The sequence below is a fragment of the Lygodium microphyllum genome, chromosome 15 (assembly GCF_053477565.2).
Source record: "Lygodium microphyllum isolate KBCC chromosome 15, Lygodium_microphyllum_v1.1.10, whole genome shotgun sequence".
NCBI lineage: Eukaryota > Viridiplantae > Streptophyta > Polypodiopsida > Schizaeales > Lygodiaceae > Lygodium > Lygodium microphyllum.
In genome coordinates this window covers 146943691-146955861 of record NC_141149.1, presented here as the reverse complement: position 1 = coordinate 146955861, position 12171 = coordinate 146943691, and the positions used below count along the sequence as shown (strand labels likewise).

The 12171-nt window shown below is 47.5% G+C and overlaps 2 protein-coding genes across 9 annotated transcripts in view; both read left to right on the top strand.

The window, feature by feature from the left end:
• Positions 1-12171, top strand: part of LOC148025199 (uncharacterized) — a 268949-nt gene that overhangs the window by 229663 nt on the left and 27115 nt on the right. The gene's annotated exons all lie outside the window — the stretch shown is intronic.
• Positions 6357-8360, top strand: LOC148025200 (uncharacterized). Its single transcript, XM_087693817.1, has 2 exons — positions 6357-7124; positions 7224-8360. Exons 1-2 carry the CDS (start codon positions 6994-6996, stop codon positions 8065-8067), a joined length of 975 nt encoding a protein of 324 aa, XP_087549943.1. The 5' UTR covers positions 6357-6993; the 3' UTR covers positions 8068-8360.

The following is a 12171-nucleotide window of genomic DNA, read 5'->3' as shown; positions in this document are numbered from 1 at the left end:
TTTCAAAAAACAATGAAAATTCTAGGGCCCAAGGACATACGATCTAACAAGTTAAAACAAAGATTAAGACAATTTGGAAAATCTAAACCAGCTGAAGAAATCAAAGGAGCTCCATAAGCTCTAGCCAAGGCTCACAAGTGTTGTAGACTAATGTGGTGTGAGTGCCAGGTGGGTTCTGCAGAAGAGTATATGCTCACTCCACTGGTACTACTAAAATGGTGAGTCAAATCTTTGGGAGTAGAGGACCAGAATTCATACCGCAAAGAGTAATGATCTGAAGAGAACCTGAAAGTATTTGGAAAACCCATTAAATGAAAGGACGATCTTTAGAGAATTCCAGAAAAATGTCACAGACCATTCTAAGGGAAATTGGGAAATTCTATAGACGCTAGTATGGAAAGAAGTCTAAGGAAACTAGAAAATGATACAAAGTAGTTTGGAAATTTTCAGAGAAGTTCGAAAATACTGCAAAAGAAGTGAAGGAAAGTCTACATAGAGCCTTGGAAAACGCTACAAACAAGTCCAGGAAAATCTTTACAGAACTTTGTGAAATGTTGCAGGTAGTCTTAGGAAACTTGAAAAGAAGACCATGCAGGTTTGAAAGAATCTGCAGAAGAAAACTGGAGGTCTCAGGTATGAAGCTAAGTCTGAGAGATGGGGTTGGGGAAGTCCAAGAGGAGGCAGGGAGAAAAGCACAAAGAGGTGAGGACAGATGAGTGGGATTGAGAGGTGAGTGAGGTGAATGAAAGTGTGTTGATGAACCACATCTAGAGGAGTGAGGTGGAGGGAGAGAAAGCACTTAAGAGAGAATAAAGAAGAAAGGAAATAGCACTTATATTGCAAAAATATGTCTACCAGGGCTGCCATGCCCCCTTGTAAAGAAGGGAGGAGCAAGATCATGAGTGAAAAATCTCTACATGTATCTATGTCAGAACACAATGAATATTTGCTGCTTGATCACAACGGTTTCGAGATGTGGTCAAGTACAAAGGTATCCATGTTGTTGAGTACTAAAGTTCTAGAGATGCAAACTGCCTATTTGCGATCATGAATCGTTTTTCAAAAACATTTACATGTAGCATGGTTAACACATGCAACTTAGTGGGGAGTACCCTTATGCTGTTGCTACTGGTGAAAGTGAGTAACACGTAAGTATGAATGTCACTTGGCTATTGGTTATGGCAACAGTCATGGCATGCATAATATAGCTATGATGTATTAGGTCTGATATCAAGGAATGAAACATCTTCATACTATAGCTGTCTTGGTACATAGCACATGTGGATAGCCTTCTTTAGCTAATCTGGATTATGCTTGAGGTGTGACGGAAATCAAATGGACTTGGTACATAGGAGATGGGGAGACACTCTTGTCTAAAGTTTTTGGTTTCATTTCTACGTCTTGGAAGGATCCATTGAGAGGATGGGCTTTCCTAGGAATTATAGAAGAGTTATCTGCTTGCTCTAGTCTGTAGCCCATAGTCAAAGGTTCTTCTCCAAGAAACTTAGAGAGGAAGGATTAAGTATACCTGTGTCATGAAGGCAATCCAGCCTCACCATTTATTTTTGTCTTGTGGAAAAAGTTATGAGCAACTTGTCAACAGCTAGAAAGTTGTGTGTCAAGCTTTATTTGGAGATTTTGGATGTGAAGTTCACTGGTTCACTTGCACATAGATGTAGAGAATATAAACAATCTTTCAATAAAATGGACTTGCACTTCACACATTGACAAAATTTTTGCTAGCTTTGGGTTGGCTTTTTGTCCACTCACTTTAGCAGATGTGCTCCAAAGAGCTGCACTGCAAAAAGATACCTTGAACGAGATGTACTGAGTGAGATTTGTCGAGCAGCACATGGCTCCTCATTTCTGGAGTGACATTGCTGAGCAGATGTTATGCTTATGAGTGTTGAATCCTCAAGTTATCCCTACCTTTAGTCACATGGGGCTCCACTGTCCCAACCAATATGTTTTATGACGATGCCACTTAGGAGGCTATAGATACATGCCCACAATTTCATAGGATGCAAAGAACAATGAGATTACACACCGAGCAAACTACCCCTGTCCTGGTTTTTCTTTCTGCTGGCTAGGACCTGTATAGATATGTTGGGTTTTTTTTTGCAAATAAAATGTGGCTGATTATATTACTCAAAAAAACTGATTACAACGGAGTGCTCATGCTCAACAGACTAGTTGGAGCTGATGCAAACTCACAAATACATCATGTATACAAGCCTCTCAAGGCGGTCTAGGGGGGATGGGGGCAAGAAGCCATGGAGAGGGGGTGTATCATCTGGGGCTGCCTGCCTGCATCACGAAAAACAGGTCTTGGCTGCCCCAAGTATGCATGAAACGACAACAGAGCTCCTAACGAGCCCTAGACTCGCCCTGCACCTGATCCCAACGGCCGCGAAGGGAGTGGATGATGGAGGTCCAAAGCTTTGCTAAGGTCGCCTGTACTGAAAGTCTCTCTCCATCGAAAGCCTCTTGACACCGCGCCTTCCAGATATGCCATCCAGTAAGACTCCCAATGATCTCCCATACCTCAGAGCGGTCTGTTGTGGACTCCAGTACCTGGCGGATGGGTAGTCTCCAAACCGACCTCTGCACACGACCCTTTCTCGATGATAAATATAGTGTCCTGCATCCCGGCCTCATACAGAAGGTGAGGGCCCTAGCTGACTGCCTGCCAGCAAAAAGCTCCCCATGAGATACATCCAAGGCTGGGTGCTATACATCGAAGGATGCGGCATGCTCCTCTCCACATGAGCTGTGCCTTCTCACATGACCAAAGGCAATGCTTTGGGGTTTCCAGAGGCTGCTATGTGCAACGCTTACAACCTCCCTCCTGCATCTGGGCAAGCCACCTTCCCACCACCAAGCCTCCATGTACCACCAACCATAGAAAATACGATACCCTCCTCGGCCTCCAGCTATCCCATAGGCGGCGCCAGAAGGTCCCTCAGAACGGCTCTCTGATGCTGTGCTCCGCCCAGTGCCTGCTACGTGACAGTGCCCAATCCATATCCTCCTGTATCAGTATGTGTCTGTCAATCCTGGCGATGTACTCCAGGAACCTCGGTGGCTTCTTGGCAACTACAGTGGCCGGCCATAGCCACTCTCGTGGATCCCACTTCAGCTTATCAAGTGATCGGCCCTCTTAGATCCAAAGGCGTCACTCCCTGAGCTCCTTCCAAAAAACAAAGGGGTCCAAACGCCATGTCTTCCCTTGAAGGCCCACCACCCGAATCCTCCTCTACGAAAGGGCAGCTATCCCCTCATCTTGGTGCCCTCTCTCAAGGGCGAGACCCCCCCCCCCCCCCCCCGAACGGTGAAGGTCCCCTGCGAGGCACTGCCCACTCTACCTGCCACCTGTAGGGGGATACCTACTGGTGAAAACCTAGCAGCCCAAACCTCCCCGGACTCTATCGGCACTCGTATCGGGGAAGCAAGCCACTCCAAAGGTATTACTGCGTCTATCTTCCTTCTCCTCAACTCCACTCCTCTCTTGTAACTTGATACTCACTCCAACACCTCATAGTCCGCCATCCTGTACACTTCCCGCCATGTACTGATGGTACAAGCCGGGCCGGCCTCCCAACCAGCCCACTAGATGTGGGGGTGCTCGTCAATCTTTGCCCCTTCTCAATCTTTGACTTGGGGGTTCCAGATCACCGTCTGACGGTCTATCTCCTCCTAGCAACCTGGGGTGCTCTGGATTAGGGCCTTACGGAGGCCCTGCCACACGCGGAGTAAGCTACGTAGGAAACGTGATCTGGGGGGGGTGATCTGGGCTGACGTGAAGATCCATCTCAGGGACAAGCCTGTAAGAAGTTGGAAATAGTTAAAATGTTGATAATATGCCATGTCACACTGACATTGGTATATAAGGAGATAAGTTGTAATTTTCCACATCTTTTTGACATATCAATACAATTACAATCTTTCTCTCCCTTCTTGCTCCAAGCTTCCATGGCTTCTTCACCTTTCCTGTCTTTCTCTCTCCAATTCTAGTCTTTCTCTCTCCTCGTCACTCTATTTCTCTCTCTTCCTGCAGTCTTTCTCTCTCCTCTGCAGTCTTTCTCTCTCCTCTTTCTCTCTCCCTAGTTCTCTCTCTGACAAGTGGTATCAGAGCCTTGGTTCTTGGTCCCAGTTAGTCCCTCATTTTCACCTAGTTACAACTTTCTAGTTACATGGAATTTTGAGTCACAGGTACACAAGTACGGGAGCAGTAGGGGAGTTTCCAAAGCATCTCTGGACCACAAGGACTGCATGCAGAAGCATTAATGGCAGCTTTCTTGGGAGTTTACACCTCTGGACCACAAGGACTGCATGCAGGAGCATTAATGGCAACTTTCTTGGAGTCTTAAATGGAGTTTGGACAAAAAAAAATAAGGCAGACAGACAAAGATGGCTTCCATTGCTGTGAGAACTTGGCCAACAAGATCCCAAACAGCAGATTAGGGAGGGTTTCATCCAGATTCTTCTGCCTCTCTATTTTTATCTGAACTGCTGTGACATCTCCAGAAAATGCCAACGTGCCTTAGCGCACTTTCTCTAAAACCCTTTCTGCTGCCTCCATGTATCCCGCACTGTCTGTAATATCATACTGCGAGCCTCTGACGGACTAATCCTGCTTCGATAAAAACTTGCATGAAACCAAAGGAGGGCTTCAATGGGGTCTACTGCCTGTAAAACCATCCTGCGAGCCTCTATCGGACTAATCCTGCTTCGATAAGCAGTTGTAGGTAATCGAAGGACAGCTTCAATGGAGACTGAATGCTCTGTAGAATGGAAAGACTCCAATGGCAGGAAAGCTAACGGCAGAGTGAAAGAATAAATGTTCTGTGGCACAAGGCTCCCATTGGATCGACATGGACATGTGAGGACACCTGCGTCGAGTAACCACACGATCAATGCTGCGAGAATATGCCGCAAGGATGCATCAAGAAGCGAGGTCAGGAAGAGGCATTGGAAAAGCTTTTGGCTATAGACAAAGATGGCTTCCATTGCTGTGAGAACTTGACCAACAAGATCCCAAACAGCAGATTAGGGAGGGTTTCATCCAGATTCTTCTCCTGGGTTAAAGCCACTAGACCCTCAGGAGTTATCGTATAATCTTTCGGGCCGCTTTTGAGGACACTTTGGAAGCTTGATGGCTCGAACAGCCTGTGTGCCTGTTCTGAGCCGTTGAAGCCGCCTCAATCGTTCCACATCTGCTGTGTACTTGAACCTCCGTGCTGCATTCAGCACTAAAGTGGCTCTCTTCCAACCATCGTGTTCCTTTCCAACACTTGCTTCTTCCTCTTCGTCGTCTCTTAATTCACCTTCTTCAGAGAGGTTTGCCTCATTCACCTCAACAGATTCATCCAAGTGCAGCAACCTTCTTTCAAACAGTATCTCTGTAATCTCGCCTCGTTTCTCCTTGAATTCTTTGGGATAATCAATTGCTGCAAGGTTTATAGCCTCTTGGATGATGATCCAAATGTCTGCATTTGCTTTTCCAAAAAAATGCTCTCCAGTGTTCCATTGTACAACTGGATCTCTGCGCCAAAGGCCCTCCTCTCTATTGGATTGTAACTGCTATTCATGAATCCTCCGTTAATCGAATCACAATATCTCTTCATCCATTGTATAAACTCCAAGTTATCCAGAGGCGTGCCTTTCACGGCAATCTTCCAGAGATCATTCATAATTCTCCCAAGTAAGGTGACACAGAAAAAAAAACAGGTGAGATAGGTTCAGCTCTGTGCTCATCTCTTCTCTGAGCTCCGAGTTCCAGGGCCTCTCTCTTCGAGCAGCAAAGGACGTGAGGTTCTGAAAGTAGCCTCCACCTTCTTCCTTTTGCACTTCGCAGTCAGTTCCTCATTGTTCATATCAGGTTTTATCTTCTTGCACGAGCCATCTGGATGCGTCATATTTGTGTCGTCAGGCCCTACAGATTTACCATCTACCAAGGCTGAATCCTCTGCTTGGCCCTGTGATGATTATATCATCTGTATCTGATTGGATTGCACAGACTGGTTCTCTGTCTTCTCGATTTTCATACTCGTTAACTTCTGTGATGCGTCCTCATGAGACTCCGTTTCATCACTACTTGATTGAACCGGCTCCACTGTATCATCATCTCTGAGATGAACTAAGACTGGCTTTTTGTTCATTCAATGCTCCCAAAATAGCATCGACATTTTCAATGTGCACTTTCATGTCATACAGAGGCATTTTATCGAAAGTCCTTCGAACTTCTCATATAGCAAGATCTCTAACAGTGAGCCCATCAGAAGGTTCAACAGCAAGTAGATTCTTTACAAGAATCACACCTATAATATTCTTGGGCTGTCCAATGTACACAGCGAAAACTGAGGAGAAATGAGTCGTAGCATGACCAGCATTCTTTTCAGTTAATTCCAGTGCCCCCAGCGTGCAGGATTCTGTGCTTCTTCTCACGAGTTTTAAGATCACCATGGCATGAAGAGAGGCTCCACTCTTCAAAGTTTTTTTTCCAAGTCCCTTTTAGCCACTTCTAGCTCTCTCGTAGCAGTTTCGGAGGAGGTTTTAGCAATATTTGCTTGCTTCTGCAAGTCTGTGACCTCTGACTTAGCTTGCTGAAGATTGGCAAGTCCCAACACCCCTAAACTTCAGGTTGCAGAGCTTGAGGGAGCGTGGGAATGCAAGACTTTTGCAGCAGAGTCAGAATCGTTTGATGCAAGCATACTAGCTCGGAGTTTTAAGTGTGGCAACAGACATCCTGAAGAGAACTCATTTTCTGCAGCATGTGTCTGCTTAACTTTCAACTCATCTAGTTCTTCCGACACTTTGTTAAGAGCTGTAACAGACGCCAACTCAGTAGACTTGACATGCTTGAGCAGCAACCAAAGCCTCATTAACAGAGTCCTATTCTTCAATCACTGAACCTGTAGAACAACATGTTTTAGCTCTCTTGTGGAAAACATCCATGAACCAACCACCATCTGAGAATATATAGGTTTTGGGATGCAAATCAGTATACTCGCTGATACTTTGTGTGCCCATGAGCTGAGACATAGGGAACGACATGAGGCCATCCTGTCAAGAATGGATCAGATGGTTCAATCTACTGATCAGACTAAGGCTTCTATTGATAGGTTGGTAATATCCAACGACTTACTCATGGCACAAATTTCTAAACTTTTACAATTGCAAGAGGCATCAAAAGAAGTTAATGAGAAGGCTTGTTCAAACAGTGACCCTTCAGTCCCACTTCAGCCATCCAACCAAAATGGTCATGGAGATGGGATCATTGGAAGAAGAGGCATTCCAAAAAATGATTATGCTTATGGCCAGCATCAATATGCTGATGGTACACCTGAATCAAATGCTTATGCCTATGGACAACATGTATATGCTGATGAGTATCATTCCATTGAACCTTGGCAGCAAAGTGGTTACTATGGTCAACATGCCTATGCTTATGAGCATCCATCTCTTCAACAACAAGATTTGGATAATGAACAACATGATCAACAAGAGGATGAGCAAGAAGAGGACCAAGAAGATGTACAAGAAGTGAACAATGAAGAGCAAGATGTACAAGCTGATGGTATCTTCGTTGATGAATCACATGAAAGACTTGCAGATGTAGATGGTCATGTTGAAGGTTTTAGACTCTTAGAGAAACCTCATGATGATATTTTTGGGCATCAGTTTACACTTAATCAAGGTCTACAACAGCCATTGAGCGCGTTTGATAATGAGTACCTTGATCATGGTTATGATGACTGGCACATGTTTGATGATGATATAATATATGGTTTGGGCACACATGAATATGAAGATGGCATTGTACTTCCCTATGATCCAGGGGATTTTGGATGTGATCATGGATTTGATTATGGGGATACTTCATCGTATCCATTTGATCCGGGAGGATTGGAGTATGTGGTTGAGAGGCATTCTATTCTCTTGGACAATCATTATGATGGAATACCTTTTGATCCAGGAGGTTTTGAGCAGGATTTTGCACCTTCATTTCCCACTTACGATCCTCTCCATTACTTAGTACAAACTAGTGCTTTTCCTATTTTGTAGCCCTTGTATCAGAGTAGTAGTAGTACTCTGTTTCATCTATCCTTTTCTAGTCTTTTAGGTTTGTTTTTTAGGACAAAAACTTTTGGGAAGGGATGGATTGTAAGAAGTTGGAAATAGTTAAAATGTTGATAATATGCCATGTCACACTGACATTGGTATATAAGGAGATAAGTTGTAATTTTCCACATCTTTTTGACATATCAATACAATTACAATCTTTCTCTCCCTTCTTGCTCCAAGCTTCCATGGCTTCTTCACCTTTCCTGTCTTTCTCTCTCCAATTCTAGTCTTTCTCTCTCCTCGTCACTCTATTTCTCTCTCTTCCTGCAGTCTTTCTCTCTCCTCTGCAGTCTTTCTCTCTCCTCTTTCTCTCTCCCTAGTTCTCTCTCTGACAAAGCCTCGGTCTACAATCCTGAAGACCCTCTTGCAATAAACCCTCCCAGATCTGCCTGCCTGGTGTGAGGCCGCAGACAACTATCTTGCCCAAGAGGGCCATACTTTGATACTCTGGATCTATGTTCCCAAGCCCTCCCTCTGACCGATACCGTATGATGGTCGCCCACACCACCTTGGCCCTGGAATCCCTAGAGCCATCTAACCCTGACCAAAGGAAGTTCCGCACTAGGTAGCGAAGCTGCACTACACAGGAGAGAAGCACTAACACGAGGCGATATACCAGGCCATCGCTAGGAGGACCTGGTTAACCACCAGGGCTCGGCCGGCTAGTGACAGGCAAGCCGTGCTCCAATAGGTCAGCTTCCTCCGAATAGAATCAAGGACATGAAGAAACTGATGGACGGGGGTGATGTCAAGTCCCACCTGGAACCCTAGGTACCGAACAGTCTGCCCTCTGCTCACCCATCTAAATCCCAAGTGGACGCCCCACTCCGTACTAGAGTCCGGCTCTGTGAGGAAACCAATCGACTTTCGCCAGATGATTTTCGCTCCCGTTGCAAGACAGAACACCTCAAGAGCAAGCCTCACTCTCTCCAGCATCAACTCATCGTCCTCTATGTAGAGTGTTGTATCATCTGCATACTTTGAGTCTAACAACTCAGTCTCCTCTCTCACTGTAAGTCGAAGGCCACGTAATCCGCTTACACGTGACCTGCGAAAATGGGACATCGCATCTGTAAAGAGTAGGAACAGGTACAGGGCCAAGGGGCAGCCCTGCCGGACCGATCTCTCCAACCGAAACTCCTCCCCACACCTACCATCTATGAGAACCCTGCTGGTGGCTGATCTGTAAAGTGCGGAGACCCCGCGAATCCAAGCCTAGGGGAAACCCATCCTCACCATGGTGCCCTCTAGGAAGTCCAAGTCCACCTTGTCATAAGCTTTCTCAAAATCCAAGAGTAGTACTGCTAGTCTCTACCCACTATGCTGAGCCCACTCTGTCACCTCAAAGAAGGTGAATACATTGTCCAAGATGCTCCTATCCTGGACAAAGTCTATCTGTGTGTCATGGATGATGTCTGGCAGCACGGGGCATAGGCGCCTATCATCTTTGCCAGTGCCTTATAGACCACTGACAATAATGTCATCGGTCTCCATTGGGAAAGCTCCAACCGGTCTCCCCCTTTCAGGAGAAGATTGATAAGGCCTGCCGAAAGACTCCCTAGCATCTATCCGGTAGTGAAGATCTCCTGGAAGGCCATCAATAGGGGGTCCTTCACCACTTCCCAGTAGGTAGTGAAGGCCTTAGAGAGGCCATCCTCTCCCGGCCATTTCTGCCCATCCTGTGTATGGAAAGCCTCCTCCAGTTCCTTCTCTGTGAAGGGGGCTAGGAGGGAGCGTTCCATCTCCTCTGAGACGAGGGACAGGATGTGATCCCAGACCTGTTGTCTACATCGTTGCTCTCTAGCTGAGGCTATTTCGTGCTGGAACAGACGATTGTAATAGTCGGTGGTGATCTCCATCACCTCGTCTAGGCTAGAACGAGTCCTCCCATACTGGTCTAGAAGGCTGCATATCTGCTCTCCTGAGGAGCGAAGCTTGTCCTCTAGGCCAACAATGGCTGCTCGCACCGCACCTCTTATGCGTGGAGGGTGGGATCCCCTGGTGCCTCCTGTAATAATCTTTGCATGGCTGCAAGGTCCCGCCGCAATGCTTTCTCCTCCCAGCTCTGCTGCCTGGCTTGTATGGCTGCCTCTTGGCAAATTCTGCTCGACTCGGCTAGGGCCTTTGCAATCTCCTCTCTACGATCCGGTCCCTTCTACCCCACTCCTTAGTCCAAACTTGCTCTATTTGTCTCGTCACCTCCTCCCACCTATAGATCAAGTCTGAAATCGGACAAGCTTGTGTGTCTAGAGCAGATGCTGGGGGATCTAGTGTCAAGAGAACCGGCCAGGCAATGATTGAACAACGTGATGCCGCCAACTGCCCAATCTGGCCCCCACGAGAGCCACCCCTCTCTCCCACATAAAACATGTCCAACCGCTCCAACAAGACTCCACCTAGCCTCTTGTATCCCCAAGAGAAGTCTAGCGACCTCTCTCTCCTGTGGAAGGCACGGTCTCTCCACGCATCGCATGCTCCTACTGCCAATAGAAAGACCTCCCATGCCTCCTGCTCCTCCCCAGCCATGCCGTCGTTTCTACCTTTGCCCTGCTGGTCCTCCAAAGCTTCCAGGTTGTTCAAGTCTCCTCCAACGATCCAAGAGTCCACATCTGGGAGTCCATCCGCGATCTCCACCCAGAACCTGCTGCGTGCCCTAACCTCCGTAGGGGCATAGACATTGAGGACTCCAAGGCACGAGTCCCCAATATCCAATCTGATCCATAGAACCCTCCCTACCACTATCGTATCGTGCTCTTATTCACAAGCGGTGAGACTCGGGCCAATAGAGATGCATACGCCTCCTCTCCTGCCACGGGCACCTATGGCATGCTCCCATTAGGTACGCGAGCTGCTCAGGAGTATCTTCCCAACCCGTTGGGCCTGGGTGGAAGTGAAGTTGTGCTTCTATAGAAGTAAGATGTTGATCTGTCCGGTAAGGGCAGGCTGCAGCTCCTGCCGAACAATCAACTTCCTGAAACCACGTATCCCACTGTAGTGGAGACTATTCACATTCCAAGATGCAAGGTGTAAGCTCATGGGGAAACCTGCAATTGACCGAATAGGCATCTGTTCGGTGTGGAGGCTGCTGATGAGAAGGAACAACTATGGGGCATGCAAGTATGCTTTGCCGTAGGTCTGGACGATGAACTCTAATCCCCCATGGTGGCTCTCGGTCGAACCAAAGGGGTGATAGATGCTCCAAGTGGTACTATCAATGCGTCTATCAACCATGCTAAGAGTCGTGACTTTGTACACTGGTAGAAACGGGCTGCCTGTGCTAGGGGTCACTCAATCTCTCCCTCGGAGCTCTCCACTGTGAGGGGACTCGAAAGATGATGCTCAAGTGTGGTACCTTGGCTCCAGCCCACCAGTTAATGTCCATCATGCAACCAGGCCACTGCTGTGTGCAAACAGTGCTAGTTCTTCTCCTCCCATCCACTGGGAGATGTGGTCCGCCACCCGACTCTTCAACTCCTCATCAATCTGTCATCGTCCAATCCCCTAAGTGAGAGGACTAAAGGAAAAAGGCATAGTTTGGTCCATCCGGTGGTGCTTGTAGACAGACCTTGCCCCTCCTTGACTTACGAACCACGAAGATCCCCACCTCTAGAGGTAGGAGGAACTCTCCACGCTTCGCAACTCTCAGATAGGACCATGGGCCACCGCGGAAGAACTCCTATGGCAATAACTGTGCTTGTCTCGGGAAAGTGTGATGGGCAGTAGGGGCAGATGAGCTGGTGGTTGTGTGGGAGGGGGAACACTATTGGTGTGAGGAGGATGTGGGCGTATGTGGCTCATCGCCACCTGTGGGAGGAGGGAGGGTGGGTCTGGGGGCCATCTCCTAAAATGGGTGCGGATCAGGGGGGATGCTCGGCAGGGGGGTGGTGGGGGAGAAGAGGATCGAGGGATGGTGGGATGGTCGAAGATACGTGGCGAGTGTGGAGGGGCTGGTGGCCCTGGAGGGGGGGCTGTGGGCCAAGGTCAGTGGGAGGAGCCTCGGAGGTTAGGGGTGTGGATGTGGGGGCTGTGGGATCTCAGGTAGTG

Bases quoted from the DNA above. Each gene is read 5' to 3' on its own strand.
- LOC148025200 (XM_087693817.1), top strand. From the start codon at position 6,994: ATGCAAATCAGTATACTCGCTGATACTTTGTGTGCCCATGAGCTGAGA. The intron at 7,125-7,223 runs GTTGGTAATATC...TTGTTCAAACAG, and splicing joins ACTAAGGCTTCTATTGATAG to TGACCCTTCAGTCCCACTTC.